Source organism: Sinohyriopsis cumingii, chromosome 1 (assembly GCF_028554795.1).
Source record: "Sinohyriopsis cumingii isolate HCF-2022 chromosome 1, ASM2855479v2, whole genome shotgun sequence".
Taxonomy (NCBI): domain Eukaryota; kingdom Metazoa; phylum Mollusca; class Bivalvia; order Unionida; family Unionidae; genus Sinohyriopsis; species Sinohyriopsis cumingii.
In genome coordinates, this window is record NC_142961.1 from 54,299,898 (window position 1) to 54,315,931 (window position 16,034).

General features: G+C 35.8%; 1 protein-coding gene across 2 annotated transcripts in view; it reads right to left on the bottom strand.

Annotated features, from left to right (window-relative positions):
• LOC149806890 (cell division cycle protein 20 homolog) overlaps positions 1-16,034 on the bottom strand; it is a 41,341-nt gene that overhangs the window by 3,348 nt on the left and 21,959 nt on the right. For both annotated transcript variants that reach the window (XM_089931860.1, XM_089931788.1), the window contains exons 4-5: positions 12,898-12,995; positions 9,563-9,785 (exon numbers count right to left, since the gene is read on the bottom strand). In XM_089931860.1, coding sequence (XP_089787986.1) covers positions 9,563-9,785; positions 12,898-12,995 — 321 coding nt within the window. The remainder of the gene's footprint in view (positions 1-9,562; positions 9,786-12,897; positions 12,996-16,034) is intronic.

A 16,034-nucleotide genomic window follows, 5' to 3' on the forward strand; every position in this document is an offset into this window, starting at 1 on the left:
GGATTGCTAAGTCTCTGAAAACCAAATGTCGACATAATACAAAACTAGAAAAGTATTCATGAAGCACGGATACCCTACCACAGTACAAAATGACCCGACCAAAAAGCTTGACCGATGTGTGAGGGACAGACAAGTACAAAATAAACACTATGCCTCAACGAATCCCTTCTGCCTGTGATGAATAGTACCCTCGACTGTACATACAACAGTATCAGAAAAACTGTAAAAATGCAGAAGAGGAACGTTATCACTACAGAATGTCTCACCTCTGCCTGCGGCGATTCGAGTCTAAGATTCAGCCAATGTGGGCATGTGAAAAAGCTTACCAGTAGCTTCTCGTGGGTCGGTGGTTCTTTCCGCGTTCTTCCTCCACCATTAATACTGGCCGTCATGTATAGCCTATCGTGCTGAAAAATGGCGTTAAACCCCACAACAACAACAACAACAACTACAGAATGAAAGTATGTACCCATAACCTGTGTTTGCCTGTTTTTGTCTGTGCACGCAACAGTGTCAGAGGACTGTTAAACGTACAAATTACATCCGGGTGGCTTCGTTGTCAAGGGCGCTCGCCTTGATAGACCACAACCACATCTGAACTCTGTCAGCGTGAGTTCGATCCTCTCATCCACCAACGTGTATATGTGATAAAGCTTGCCAGTAGCTTCCCGTGGGTCGGTGGTTGTGCTTAGGTTATTCCAACGCCAAATACAATGGCCGCCATGTACAGTCTATCATGTGCTACAAAAGTAGTATTAAGCCAAAAACAAACAAACAAAAAAAATGATATCTAGAAACTTAACGTTGACGCCTGCGTCAACAGCATACGTCATAAAAAAATTCGACCCCATGTCTCCCCTATGCTTCATGAGCAGACAAAATACTTAAATTGTATCTCACCGTGAAGGTTTTAGTCATGAATGGGACTTCATGTCTTTGGATGTTATCCCTCTAATATAAAAGAAGCAATGAATGGAATTGCCTTTGTAAGTTTTCCCTCCCACGTAAAAAAGAACATGGAAAGTAATAGTGTTGTCTTTGTAGGTTTTCCCTCCAATGTAAAAAAGGAAAGTGATAGAACTGTCTGTGTAGGTTTTCCATCACATGTAAAAAATAAAAAAATAAAAAAAAATAAAAAAAACCGGAAAGTAATGGACTAAGAGATGTTTCACCATCGAAGTTTCGTTAGTACACGTGTCCTACATGCTGTATGTATACCGAATATAGATAGAAGTTGACAGAGGTTGTCAAAATTATACATCTTTCCATACACATCAAGAGCGTAAAATAACTCAGGAACTGAATTCCACCAAACGCGCAAATGTAAATTAATTGATCAAAGAAACACCAGTACCATCCAGATCATCCAGGTTTTATAAAATTAACGTAGCATGTCCATTCCATAACCGTATCGCAACAGCAATAACAAGGTAGGATACGCACTTTCTATACATGTACATTCCGTGAGATCTTAAGACATTAAACAAAACCGAGATATCACTGCATAAGATACCAATGCACGAGCATGCTTCGGGGAAAAAAGAATAATGGCAACCATATGGTGGCGGTTAATTATTAACGCACAACTTCGGCGCAAACAAAATTACACATCCAGGCCCGGCCCTATGATGTGCGGGGCCTAAGGCAGCAAGCGATGAGCGCGAGGCCCCAAGCAAAAGATTTGCATTGCTTGAAAGCGCGGGGCCCAAGGAGGTTGCCTCGTTCGCCTTGCCTAGGGCCGGGCCTGTACACATCCTTTTTGTTAGTTCGTGATCTGTGCTTAGAATTATAGGTAAAAATAGTTTATTACGCTGGTCTTTAGTAAGATACATTAGCTACACTATTAATGACCAGCAACACAATAGACTTAAACTGAAGTTATGACTGTGAAATTTTGGCGGACCAAACTTGCTTCTTCTAATGTATATGGCGGGGACATATAAAAAAATGTAAAAAAAAAACAAAAAAAAAAAAAAAAAAAAAACAACAGGATGAAAGGATGGTGAAATCACTCCCATGTTTCGTCTGAGGTAACATTTGTTCCTGGCGATAAAACAGTATTCCTCTGAACGTTACGTCTCGCCCGTTCAGCCGATACATAAACGTATGACTTGAAAGACTAGTACAGCAAAATTTAGGTCACTGTGATGGTGTGGATAATGGTTTTCTAAACGCATAATCTTACCAAGATTCAGAACGCTACCGGCCAGAAAGAATTTGCAGGAATCCAAGATATGACATTTTCTTCATTTTAACTGCTTAGTATTGAAACCATCTGTTTTGTTTTAGCAGTAATAATAGTAGCCGCTGTAACAGCCATACTGGACTTAAGATCGATACCAACGTCATTTAAATCCAACCAGAATACTTGAAAGTCTTTTGGTGAAAACACCAAGTGAATATGACCAACCTGCCGTGAGTAGCGATGACAAGATCGTCAACATATCTGACGTAGTGGCCATATTGGGTGTCAGATCGACACCATCTTATTTAGGATCAGCTAAACATCACAGAAAGTCTTTTGGTGAAAACCCCATGTCGAGATATCCCTTAGATCGGCACCAACTAGATATCACCAAGATGTCGTCTTTAAAAAGTCGATAAAGGTATTACATTCCGTCGAGGATGAGTAGAGATAACAATATTGCCCTGATAACAACCTTAACGGCCATATTGGAGGCAAGATCCGCGCCATTTTGACTTGGGATTAACTATATATTATAAGGGGCCGTCCATTTAGTATGTACGCACGGAGGGGGTAGGGGGTTTGAAGTTTGTGTATGTGTGCATATAGCGGAGGGCTAGTAAGACCAAGTAGTACGCGCGTTATAACGCAAACAAATTATAGCTGCTAGTCAAATCTATGTGCCTTTACCTACCGACAAAGAACACCAAAGTATCCACACACCGATCAATTTTGTTGTAAACCCCCCACTCCACCAAATTTAAAAATTAAAAGCATCTAGAATACATAAATGCATAAAACTTAATCATTTCATTTATCAATTTATAATTTCTAACCTCATTGTTGCCAGAGCTGCTTAAACTATAAAACTATGAAGTGTTTATGTGGAGAGATACAGTGGAGAGGGATACGTTAGCGTGGTAGAGAAGGAGGTAGAAAACAGTATGCCACGAAATAAGGGGTCGAGGATCGAAAATAGCAGATTTTTTGCGTACATACTGAAGGGACGGCAAGTGAGGAGACGTTTAGTGAAAACCCCACGTTGATATGACCAAATCACTATTCATTAACGATAAATACCAGTAACATAACTTTCAAGATGGCAGCTGTGTGGGCCATATTGGATATTTGAGTGGCATCATTTTTTTTTGAAAGCCCAGCTAGACGTCATGATGTACTGTATTCCATATAGGGTGTAAATTGGATTTAAATAAAACTAACAAATTACAGTATTTTTTTTGTTCCGTCCAAGGACTCAATCCAAGAGCTGGGGTATTGCGAGGTCCTATACACGACTGTGATGGTCATATTCAAAATATGCACCGACTTGGATAATAACAATAATAATAATAATAATAATAATAAATAAATAAATAAATAAATAAATAAATAAACAAACAAACAAACAAATAAATAAATAAATAAATAAATAAATAAATGAAAAGTGTCGTACTTCTTGAGCCCAGGGCCCCACTCTGGACATAACCAAAGGTCAAAGGTTGCATGCGGAAAAATGGAAGTATTGGATCATATTAAATTCAAGCTATTAAGTGAATAGGAAGTTTTTTTAAAAATATATGGGCGAAAAAACAAACTGTCGAACTTCTGGACCGATTAGTCCCATCAATAAACCTAACCGGGGGGGGGGGGGATGGGGGCCGATACAGGGATGTAGCCCAGGGTACAATACAGTTTAGGGAGAAAGTGGAATTAGGTATCGTCAAGTATTTCAGATGTGTAGGGAATGCATAAAACGTTCATTAAAACATAATAGACGGAATGAAAAATTTGATTAAAACGTGCGCTATATACTGATCCCATAGTACAAAACATTAAATTGACCCAGGCACAGAATTAGTAAAATCCATAAGGCCGTGCATCACGATTTTATATTTCAAATATGAAGGTTATGGAAATATATGTAAAGAATGTAACGCAAAACGTGTCCCATTCAAATTCGTATCCCTATGGCTCCACCAGGACAGAAATTAAGGTCAAAAATAGTGCTGAAAGAAGAGGTGTATGTAACGGTATTCTATTCCAGATATGAAGTTTATTAATGAAACCTGTAACCAAGATGTGATGACAATATAATCCTTGAATAAAGGGTCTGTTCCCGGAGGAAAGAAGTGGTACGAAGAGGCGATGTTATATTCTAAGTATAAATGAATCGATTAAGAGGTTACTGAAACTTTGTACTGAAAAAAACTGTACTCAATGACTACATAGCTCACATTATCAATCTCCAGCAGTAAATGCAAACATTAAATATCGTACAAAAATTAGTTCATATTAAAGCCCCAATGCCGCCGTTAAGCGCAAAAAGTCGTATATGCCAACTCATCTGAATAATACTGAATATTGAATGATACTGGTCTTAAACATTGTTGGGATCCATTAAAACCATATAATATCGACGTTTCATCACATTATGAGCTATATAATTTCTCCCGCTAAGAAACCCGGCCTCTTTTCGCGTGTAAGAATTACTCAGATGTTGATCGACGACATCCGTGGGTTAAACGATTTCATCCGAAACACGGAACACAAAATTTTATGACGTCACCGCTGTAAACATAAGACAACAACACCACGCTATGTTGGATACGGTAAGTGATCCTTTTGCAATATACAATTTTCATTTTTGATACAATGCAGTATTCGGCCTAGCCTTTATGATATTTTTTTATTTAAAGGTACAACTGACGTACGTTATTTTTTTTTACAAGTCTGTGTCGTATGCTTGCCAATTAATATGGAATCAAGTGGGCTTGTCTTCAGCCCAAGTTCGCCCTTCAAAGTATTCTAGTGCACCAGCTGATCACCAGTATTCACCCGAGTCTTATTTTCATCGAATGCACGCTTTTTCATCTCAGATCCGATTCAAAAAGCAAGACAGCTTCTCTTAATTCCCTCTCAAACCAGTTTGTCCACCATGTGCGCATGTTGCTGCTATTACATTAGTCACTATTAGAATTTGTCAGATGTATCACATCAGTTCTTATCAACACACAATCTACAGCAATGTCCACACTGAAGCAACACTCTAAAATCGCATAGCCTTACAGTTCTTATCAACACACAATCTACAGCAATGTCCTCATTGAAGCAACACTCTAAAATCGCATATCCTTACAGTTCTTATCAACACACAATCTACAGCAATGTCCTCATTGAAGCAACACTCTAAAATCGCATAGCCTTACAGTTCTTATCAACACACAATCTACAGCAATATCATCACTGAAGCAACACTCTAAATCGCATAGCCTTACAGTTCTTATCAACACACAATCTACAGCAATGTCCTCACTGAAGCAACACTCTAAAATCGCATATCCTTACAGTTCTTATCAACACACAATCTACAGCAATATCATCACTGAAGCAACACTCTAAATCGCATAGCCTTACAGTTCTTATCAACACACAATCTACAGCAATGTCCACACTGAAGCAACACTCTAAATCGCATAGCCTTACAGTTCTTATCAACACACAATCTACAGCAATGTCCACACTGAAGCAACACTCTAAATCGCATAGCCTTACAGTTCTTATCAACACACAATCTACAGCAATGTCCACACTGAAGCAACATTCTAAATCGCATAGCCTTACAGTTCTTATCAACACACAATCTACAGCAATGTCCTCACTGAAGCAACACTCTAAAATCGCATAAATCACCTACTTCTTCATCTTAAGAACAATCGTCAATGGTATCTTAAAGACTTTCTTTGTAATACATATATGTCGTAAATACATTCAGGCTTGTAACAAACAGAAACTAACAGTATTCACATTTTGTAACAGATTTCATTTATTTATTTGAATAGCTGTCGAATATGTTATAGACTTGAATTTTAAATAAGTTGTAATGATTGTATCCCATGAGAAAATGTTGCCCAAGAGGGCTTTAGAAATTTTAATTTTTATACCACTTGTTACCACTTATTCATTTATCTATGGTGTTTAGAATATTTTTTTTTTCAAGGACACTGCATAAATACGCTTGTTTGTTTGCAGCAACAGGCCCGGCCCTAGGATGGGCGGTGCCCAAGGCAGCAAGAGATGAGCGCGTAGCCCCAAGCAACAACAACAAAAAATTGCATTGCGAAGTAATTTCCTAAAAGCAAGCGGCCCAAGGTGGTTTGACTCGTTCGCCTCGCCCTCGGGCCGGGCCTGTGCAGCACGCTTAGTTAAGGTAATATTTCCAAATATTTCCGCAAAAAGCCGGTTGTGATTTATATACTGTACATGTTTATACGTAAATATATAGATGTGTTTACTAACACACTCACCAGGGAAGTCCACACGTGTAGATTCAGTGAACAGCCGTTGCAAATGACTTTTTTTCGCCTCTCGAAGACATACCTTTATGTAAACCTCAATTATGCAGTATAGATTAGCCATTGGCTTGCTTCACAGCGTTCTACGCGCAAACGTACGCGGTTGTCTTGACTTAATAACATGAATGGTGTTCTCATTTATATATGGAAATAGGGCACTATTGGAATCGGTTATTTATACATTTTAAAATCAATTTACGTAATCGGTACAATGTAACAATTGCTATCTATATGTTTATTATTTTATAATGACTTCATGCAACTTAACACTTATTTACAACATTTAGTTGCATTTTTTATTTAACAATTTTATGGTTCTCGATATTTATATTAATGTACTGGTCAAGCATCCTATTAATGATATCAGGGATAGGACCAAACCCTGGTCCGGAAACCTGAATTTTTTGTTATATCTTATTATTACGTACCTTACTGTTCAAAATCTTAAATCTAAAATTGATCTGACAAATGCAAACTTGAAGGAGTTTGATGTTTTGATATTTCCTTGAGACATGGCTTAAGCAGACTAATTCGTATTGTGAAATAGCCATTTCAAACTTCTTGGAACCGTTTAGGAAGGATAGGGCTACTCTCGGCGGTGGCGTGGCTGTTTATGTAAAAAAAAATAATTAAAATTACCCTCCCACCCCACTCCGGCAGTTCAACGGTCAGACTTGAACCTTCCTGACCTTGAATGCATTTGGATAGAAATATGTACTAAAGGGAAGAAATAGTTAATAGCAGGAATGTAAAGACAGCCCATTTGCAATGTATCTGTTTGGGAGCGTCTCGAATTAAGTAATCCCCAATCCATTAATCCTGACTATATAATTTTAAGCGGGGATTTTAACAAAAACTGCCTCCTTACAAATAACAAAAATTTCATTGTTGTACCAGTCAAGTAAGCTCCACCAGTTAATAACCAGCCCAAAAAATTGTACAGAGCATTCCGAGATCACGATTGATTTTTTTGTTGGTATCAAAACCGGATTTCGTTACTCCGCTGACGTTTTGGACCCATTTCACGCTGAAGGCGTTCGTTACCATTGTCCTATACATGCTGCATTTAAATTTGCCATCTAAACATTACCGTGATGTGAAAGAGAAATCTGGTTATACGACAAAGGTAATTATACTCTTTTGAATTCAATACTCGAGTCTTTCAATTGGGACACTGTAATTAACGAAAATAACGTCGATGTCATCGTTGAGAATTTTATAGATATCTAGGACGCAGTAAGGAAATGTGTACTACACAGTCATGTTATTATTCGCAAACACAATCAGTCTTTGATACATAATGAAATTAGGAAACTTATAAGGAAGAGAAAACGACTGTATGTCCAAGAAAAACGTACACAAAATCTCAGGCAATGATTTCTATATGGGCAAAAGATGAACATGGTTATTAGCGAGATTAGGAAGTCTAAATTTAATTTTTGCAAAACTATTGGAGAGAATCAGGCATTCACATGGAAAATGTCCTGTAATTCTTCAAAGTAGTTTCCACCAGTCTTTTACTAGTGAAAACTAGTTAGATAAATTCAAGTATAAAAAAAAAACTTTTGTGAGCAGTCAACTATATAAACCTACATTTACCATAAAATCACGAGTTAGCTCTAAGAGATTTATCATATCCTCCACTTGTTGAGATTAAAATAACAGACGGTGACGGTTATACTGTCTTAGTAGGTTTAAATCCATCGAAAGCACGTGGCCCTGACTTACTGCACCCTAAATTGCTCCCAAAAATTGAACAGTCAATCAAATATCCTCTTTTCAGCTTATTCACAATCTCCATGTAAACTGCAGTTTCCAGATCACTATAAACTAACAAAGTTAACAGTCACTGTGCATAAGAAAGGGTCTAAAACCGTTTTGTCTAACTTTCGTTCTATATGTTTACTATGTACTTTATCTAAAAAAATTGAGAAGTGTGTATACAAATACTCGAACAATTGTATTGTTCAACACGATATAATTTTACATAATCAGTCATGTTTTTCACCGGGTGATTCAACAACACATCAATTAACAGACATTTACAATACCGTTTGTTCTGCGTTAGACCAAAGAAAGCAGATTACGGCGGTTTTTTTTTTTTTTGGTTTTTTTTCGTTACTAGCAAGGCTTTCGACAGAGTTTGGCACAAAGGCGTGCTTTCGAAATTAAAATGTATTGGTATTCATGGAAATTTTGTATTATGGTTTGAAAGTTATTTACAGTCAACAAAACGAGATGTTTTAAATTTTAAATCCTCAGACGTTCGATGCATTAATGTTGGAGTCCCCCAGGGGTCTATTTTGGGACAACCATTATATGTAATTTTCATTAATGATACTGTAGAGAATATAGAATCATCAATCAGATTATTTGCTGACGATAGGGCATTGTATGTAATAGTTGATAACCAGATCACAGCTGGTGAAATCTTAAACACCGAAATTCAAAAGATACATGAATGGTCCAGACGATGGTTAGTTACATTTCATCCAGACAAGACTGAATCAATGTTAATAACACAAAAATGGAACCAGACCCTCCATTGTATATTATGCACGGCCAAAACACACCTTCAAGAGGTTTCTCAGCACAAACATCTGGGCATTTTATTATACAGTGATGCCACTTGGCATGCACATGTTAAATACATTTCCGACAAAGCCTGGGAGAAATTAAATTGTTTTAAAGAAATGCAAAATTTTGGGGATTGTCTTAATCATAGAATAGATAGATGGGTGAAAATACATCCTGATTAAATGAAGTTTACTTGTTATGCACACACACACACACACACACACACACACACACACACACATATATATATATATATATATATATATATATATATATATATATATATATATATATATATATATATATATATATATATATATATATATATATCATTGCGGACTTGTAGATGTTAAACATTAATGTTGTAAATACTTGTATTACGAATCCGGATTTAATTGTAATAAGACAAGCTTGGAAATTTGCCACTGCTGAGCCCTGTTCAAAATACCTTGGCACATGCGGTGTGTGCTTCTATCCGGGTGTGCGAACTGTTCGCCCGTATGTCCCAAATGTTTATCAGTCCATCGTCAGCCCCGCTCGCTAGGTATGGCGGTGTGCTGTCCCTGAATTGGAGGCCACACACCTCATGTTTATGTCCAATCAGCTGTGTACGATTGTCGTTCTTTGGTTGACGTGAGTCAAAAAGGACTATTTGTCCTTTCTGCGTTCCACTGTAGATAAAAGAAAGGTCATTATCATTGTTGTCGTTTTTAGCAGTAGTATCATTAGTAGTGGTTGTCATCATCGTCAATTCATTAGTAGTTTTGCTGGTATTGTTTTCAGTAGTAGCATTTGATGTATTAGTAGTTGTTTTGTTGTGGTTTCAAGTAAAAATGCCGATAAAAGCTGGAAACTCATTAAGAATATTGGCACCATCTTTAGTAGTACTTTATTATTGTTATTGACAACCATCTTTAGTAGTAGTTTATTATTGTCACTGACATCTTTAGTAGTAGTTTATTACTGTTATTGGCGGGGCCCCGAGTGGCCGAGTGGTCTAAAGCGCTCTCCGTTACGGATCACTGCCATCTCACCTCTGTCTGCGTGGGTTCGAGTCTCGGATTCGGCTAATGTGGGTATGTGAGAAAGCTTGTCAGTAGCTTCTCGTGGGTCGGTGGTTCTTTCCGGGGTTTTCCCGGGTTCTTCCTCCACCATTAATACTGGCCGCCATGTATAGCCTATCGTGTGCTGAAAAATGGCGTTAAACCCTACAACAACAACAACAACATTATTGTTATTGGCACCATCTTTAGTAGTACTTTATTATTGTTATTGACAACCATCTTTAGTAGTAGTTTATTATTGTCACTGACATCTTTAGTAGTAGTTTATTATTGTTATTGGCACCATCTTTAGTAGTACTTTATTATTGTTATTGACAACCATCTTTAGTAGTAGTTTATTACTGTTATTGACAACCATCTTTAGTAGTAGTTTATTATTGTCATTTACATCATCTTTAGTAGTAGTTTATTATTGTTATTGACAACCATCTTTAGTAGTAGTTTATTATTGTTATTGACAACTATCTTTAGTAGTACTTTATTATTGTTATTGACAACCATCTTTAGTAGTAGTTTATTACTGTTATTGACAACCATCTTTAGTAGTAGTTTATTATTGTCATTTACATCATCTTTAGTAGTAGTTTATTATTGGTATTGACAACCATCTTTAGTAGTAGTTTATTATTGTTATTGACATCATCTTTAGTAGTACTTTATTATTGGTATTGACAACCATCTTTAGTAGTAGTTTATTATTGTCATTGACATCATCTTTAGTAATAGTTTATTATTGTTATTGACAACCATCTTTAGTAGTAGTTTATTATTGGTATTGACAACCATCTTTAGTAGTAGTTTATTATTGTTATTGACATCATCTTTAGTAGTACTTCATTATTGTTATTGACAACTATCTTTAGTAGTACTTTATTATTGTTATTGACAACCATCTTTAGTAGTACTTTATTATTGTTATTGACAACCATCTTTAGTAGTACTTTATTATTGTTATTGACAACCATCTTTAGTAGTACTTTATTATTGTTATTGACAACCATCTTTAGTTGTAGTTTATTATTGTCATTGACATCATCTTCAGTAGTAGTTTATTATTGTCATTGACAACCATCTTTAGTAGTAGTTTATTATTGTCATTGACATCTTTAGTAGTAGTTTATTATTGTTATTGACAACCATCTTTAGTAGTAGTTTATTATTGTCATTGACATCATCTTCAGTAGTAGTTTATTATTGTCATTGACAACCATCTTTAGTAGTAGTTTATTATTGTCATTGACATCATCTTCAGTAGTAGTTTATTATTGTTATTGACAACCATCTTTAGTTGTAGTTTATTATTGTCATTGACATCATCTTCAGTAGTAGTTTATTATTGTCATTGACAACCATCTTTAGTAGCAGTTTATTATTGTCATTGACATCTTTAGTAGTAGTTTATTATTGTTATTGGCATCATCTTTAGTAGTACCTTATTATTGTTATTGACAACCATCTTTAGTAGTAGTTTATTATTGTTATTGACATCATCTTTAGTAGTACTTTATTATTGTTATTGACAACCATCTTTAGTAGTAGTTTATTACTGTTATTGACAACCATCTTTAGTAGTAGTTTATTATTGTCATTTACATCATCTTTAGTAGTAGTTTATTATTGTTATTGACACCCATCTTTAGTAGTAGTTTATTATTGTCATTGACAACCATCTTTAGTAGTAGTTTATTATTGTCATTGACATCTTAAGTAGCAGTTTATTATTGTCATTGGCATCTTTAGTAGTAGTTTATTATTGTTATTGACAACATCTTTAGTAGTAGTTTATTATTGTTATTGACAACCATCTTTAGTAGTAGTTTATTATTGCCATTGACAACCATCTTTAGTAGTAGTTTATTATTGTCATTGACATCATCTTTAGTAGCAGTTTATTATTGTCATTGGCATCTTTAGTAGTAGTTTATTATTGTTATTGACAACATCTTAGTAGTACTGTATTATTGTTATTGACAACCATCTTTGGTAGTAGTTTATTATTGTTATTGACAACCATGTTTATTAGTAGTGTATTATTGTTATTGACAACCATCTTTAGTAGTAGTTTATTATTGTCATTGACATCATCTTTAGTAATAGTTTATTATTGTTATTGACAACCATCTTTAGTAGTAGTTTGTTATTGTTATTGACAACCATCTTTAGTAGTAGTTTATTATTGTTATTGACAACCATCTTTAGTAGTAGTCTATTATTATTATTGACAACGGCACTTTTCTGAACAAGGTAAATTGAATTATTTTCCTTTAAGCAAGTGGAGGCGCGGAGGTTCAGCAGTTTGCATTGCAGCCTCTCCACTAAAAGGGATAAGCCTTAGTCGGCTACACCCGCGTGTCGCTACACAAAGTACTTTACTCCAATGGTTCCGGCTCCAAATAACTTTACTGTGCCATAACACACAAAAATAAAACAATCAAACCAACCATAACAAACGTTCGGAACAAATCGAAGGTCAGAATTTATGATGATTTATCAAGTATTTAAATGTGCTAAAATTTGGGTAGCGACTTGTCTCAGTCTAATGCGAAAATGAAAGTGAGCCATTTTTTGTACAGCGATATGGACATCAAATTCCCGTTTAAGAAGCTCAAAGTACTTTTTCAGAGCTTAGAAATCAAAGACTGCAATTCTGCTCTTTGCTTTGTCACAGTGTGCTTGCTTGATTGATCTATATACAGACAGACAGATGGACACGACTTACCATGCTAATGCTGACTGTGACCACCGCAGGACTCCTATTGACCCTTTACCACCACCACAAGATTTGGAGACCATTTTCATTTTTTCAATGTCATATGTCTGAAGTTAAAACAAATAAAGTGAATAACGTTATATAACAGCGAGCCGAAAATGATAGCGATAAGGAGGGAAGAAGGTAATGATGTGATGTGATTTTTGATTTTTAACGTAGCTTTTAACAATTTTTTCAGTCATATCGCTACGATGTCTGCAATGTGGCAGTTTATAGTGATGTCTAGCACTGGGGCATCATGCCGCAGACATATAGCATGATGTCCCACCCAGTCACATTATCCTGACACCAGGCCGACCAGTCCTAACACTAACCTCTTAATGCTGAACGCCAAGCGAGGCAGCTGTTAGTACCATTTTTTAAGTCTCTGGTATGACTCGGCCGGGGATCGAGCCCACGACCTCCCGCATCCGAGGCGGACGCTCTAACCACTAGGTCACCGGAGCGGTAGAAGGTAACGAAGAAAGGAAGAATGGACGGAAGAAAAGAAAAAAGCAAGGTAGTAAACAAGCATATTCTCCAGCAGTATAATACAGAGGACTACAAATGTTCGACATGTTGCATCAATTCACTACAAAGATTGCACAAGAAACCAAAATAACAACAAAAACAATAAAAAATGAAACAAATTCAAAGTATGTGTAAAATACAAGTGACTGTGACCTGCTTCTTATACTTGGGCAAGATTCTGTTGGGGATATTGTTATGCAAATTTAATTTATATTGTTGTTTTTAGTTTTTATTTCATGATAGGCTGTGGGTTATGTAGACTTGTATTTTGTTGCTGACTTTGTCCAAAATCAGTGACAGTTTTGTAAACAACATTGATTACCTTGTTCTGGCCGAAGGATAGATATTAGGATTATTATCTTGCTCAGAGCCAAGGACATTGTGTTTACCATGTTCTTTATTATAATTTTAGTAACAGTATATTCTAATTATAACATAAGATTTTGTCTTGTAATCATCTGTAACCTTCTAGAATTAATTTTTCCATTAGGTAATAGTTGTTTTTTTATATATAAAAAGTGCTGACTGTGATTAGATCTGGTATAAAACCTTGTTTATTGGGAAAAATATATTCCCACAGTAACATCTAAAGCAGAATCCGCCTTATTGTTGTGTCCAGTATTGAATTTGAGCTGGAATTTATTTATTTAAATTATTTATTAACTGGAAATACAAAGTGCTCATCTAAAATAGTATTCTTGAAAATAGATACTTAGATTGATAGTGAAATTAAAATAAGGATATATTTTACATACTATTATTGTGATTCAACAAAGGACTGTTGGCACATCATTATTAGTCAGGCCATCACAGGTACATGAACACTTACAGCGTTGGGTTCATTTTGGAATACCACTAAAGTTTATTCAGAACTTTAATCATTAGGACTTTATATAGAAATAATAGGATTATTTGGGATTTAATACGCAATACTGTATACTATTTATTTGCATTTTCACTTTGTATTTTAGGGAAAAATTGTTTCTTGAATTTTACAAAACTTGTTGATTTCGGCTTTTTTCTGTTACTTGTTTTAAGACCACAGAGTCATAATAATACATGCCCTCAAGTTCATAGCCCTACCATGAATAGCGTCGACATTATTGCCTTATACACAAAATATAAGCAATGAATATCATAGAAATTCATGCCTTATACACAACACAAAGCAACGAATGGTATAGAAAGTCATGCCTTATACACAACACAAAGCAATGAATAATATTAAATATTGCCTTGAACACAACACAGAACAACGAATATTATAGAAATTATGGCCTTAAACTACTCTAAGCAATTAATAGTAATGAAATTATTGCGTTCAACATACCACTTAGCAGAAGTCAGTTATATTCTGAAATTTACATGCAAGAAGATTTTCATTAGCCTACCATGAAATTAGTTTCAGAGTCGTGTTAACCGAGACTGCAAAGCAGGAAATATATAGGTTTTTTTTTGGAAAAATTTTATTGTACAAACATAACTTTAATTCATCACTCACGTCACTCCTGTATCATTAACTTTACATTCGACGTACTAATCTTTTTTTTATATATAAAAAATGCTACGTTAAAAATCCAAATCTCTCTCTCTCTCTCTCTCTCTCTCTCTCTCACACACACACACACACACACACACACACACACACACACACACACAAACACACACACTGATTTGATACTCGACATATGCTGTGGTAGGATAAAGTTCTGTCATTTGAGAGACTGGTTTATATCCATATTCTTCTGTGAACAAAGGTGAGTTTATTTACTTCTGTAAGTTAACATTTAAGCCATGCTTGTATATAGGTGGATTCTGTGTTACAGATTCACAGCCCCTCCATCCCCACCCCACACATCCACTCTCAAATGAGCAATACCCTTAGTTTTACTTCTTATTGTTCTTTTCTTGGTATTTTACGCCATTGTTCTTTTGATGATATTGTTATGCCTGACATAACAAACTGGAGTAAATTACCAATATTCAGACAGCAGAGATGAGTTTTCATCAATTTCCTTCCGCGAGTCGAGTTTAAAAATGCACAATAATTTTATAGGCTTATTTGTTTTGTATCTTGTCAAATTAATGAATGTTTTCATGCGAAAATGAAGATATTTTTTTCCTTCACAATTTCATGCGCAGGCTTGATACAGTGAACATTTCTGGATGGGAATGCTATAGCATCATGACAGAACGTTCCAATAGGCTTCAGAGCATAACATTAAATATCATTTTAATGATTGTGAGTAAACGTGTATCATTATTTGTTGAGTGTAACAGGCGTGCGATACTGTACGAGTGAAACATTACTAAATAGAAACAGGTCATGCAAGTTCAGTCATTGACAATTTGCATGATTCATGTGGACGACTAATTGTACGAAATTTAAAATTTGAGGCCTTCTTTTTGATGCTTGTTGTTCATTAGTATGCACTTTTCATGGCGCGGACCGCTCCGGCGGCCTAGTGGTTATAGCGTCAGCCTCGGATAGGGGAGGTGGCTGGTTTGAACCCCGGCCGAGTCATGCCCAATACTTATAAAAATGGTCCTTACAGTTGCCTCGCTAGGCGCTCTTA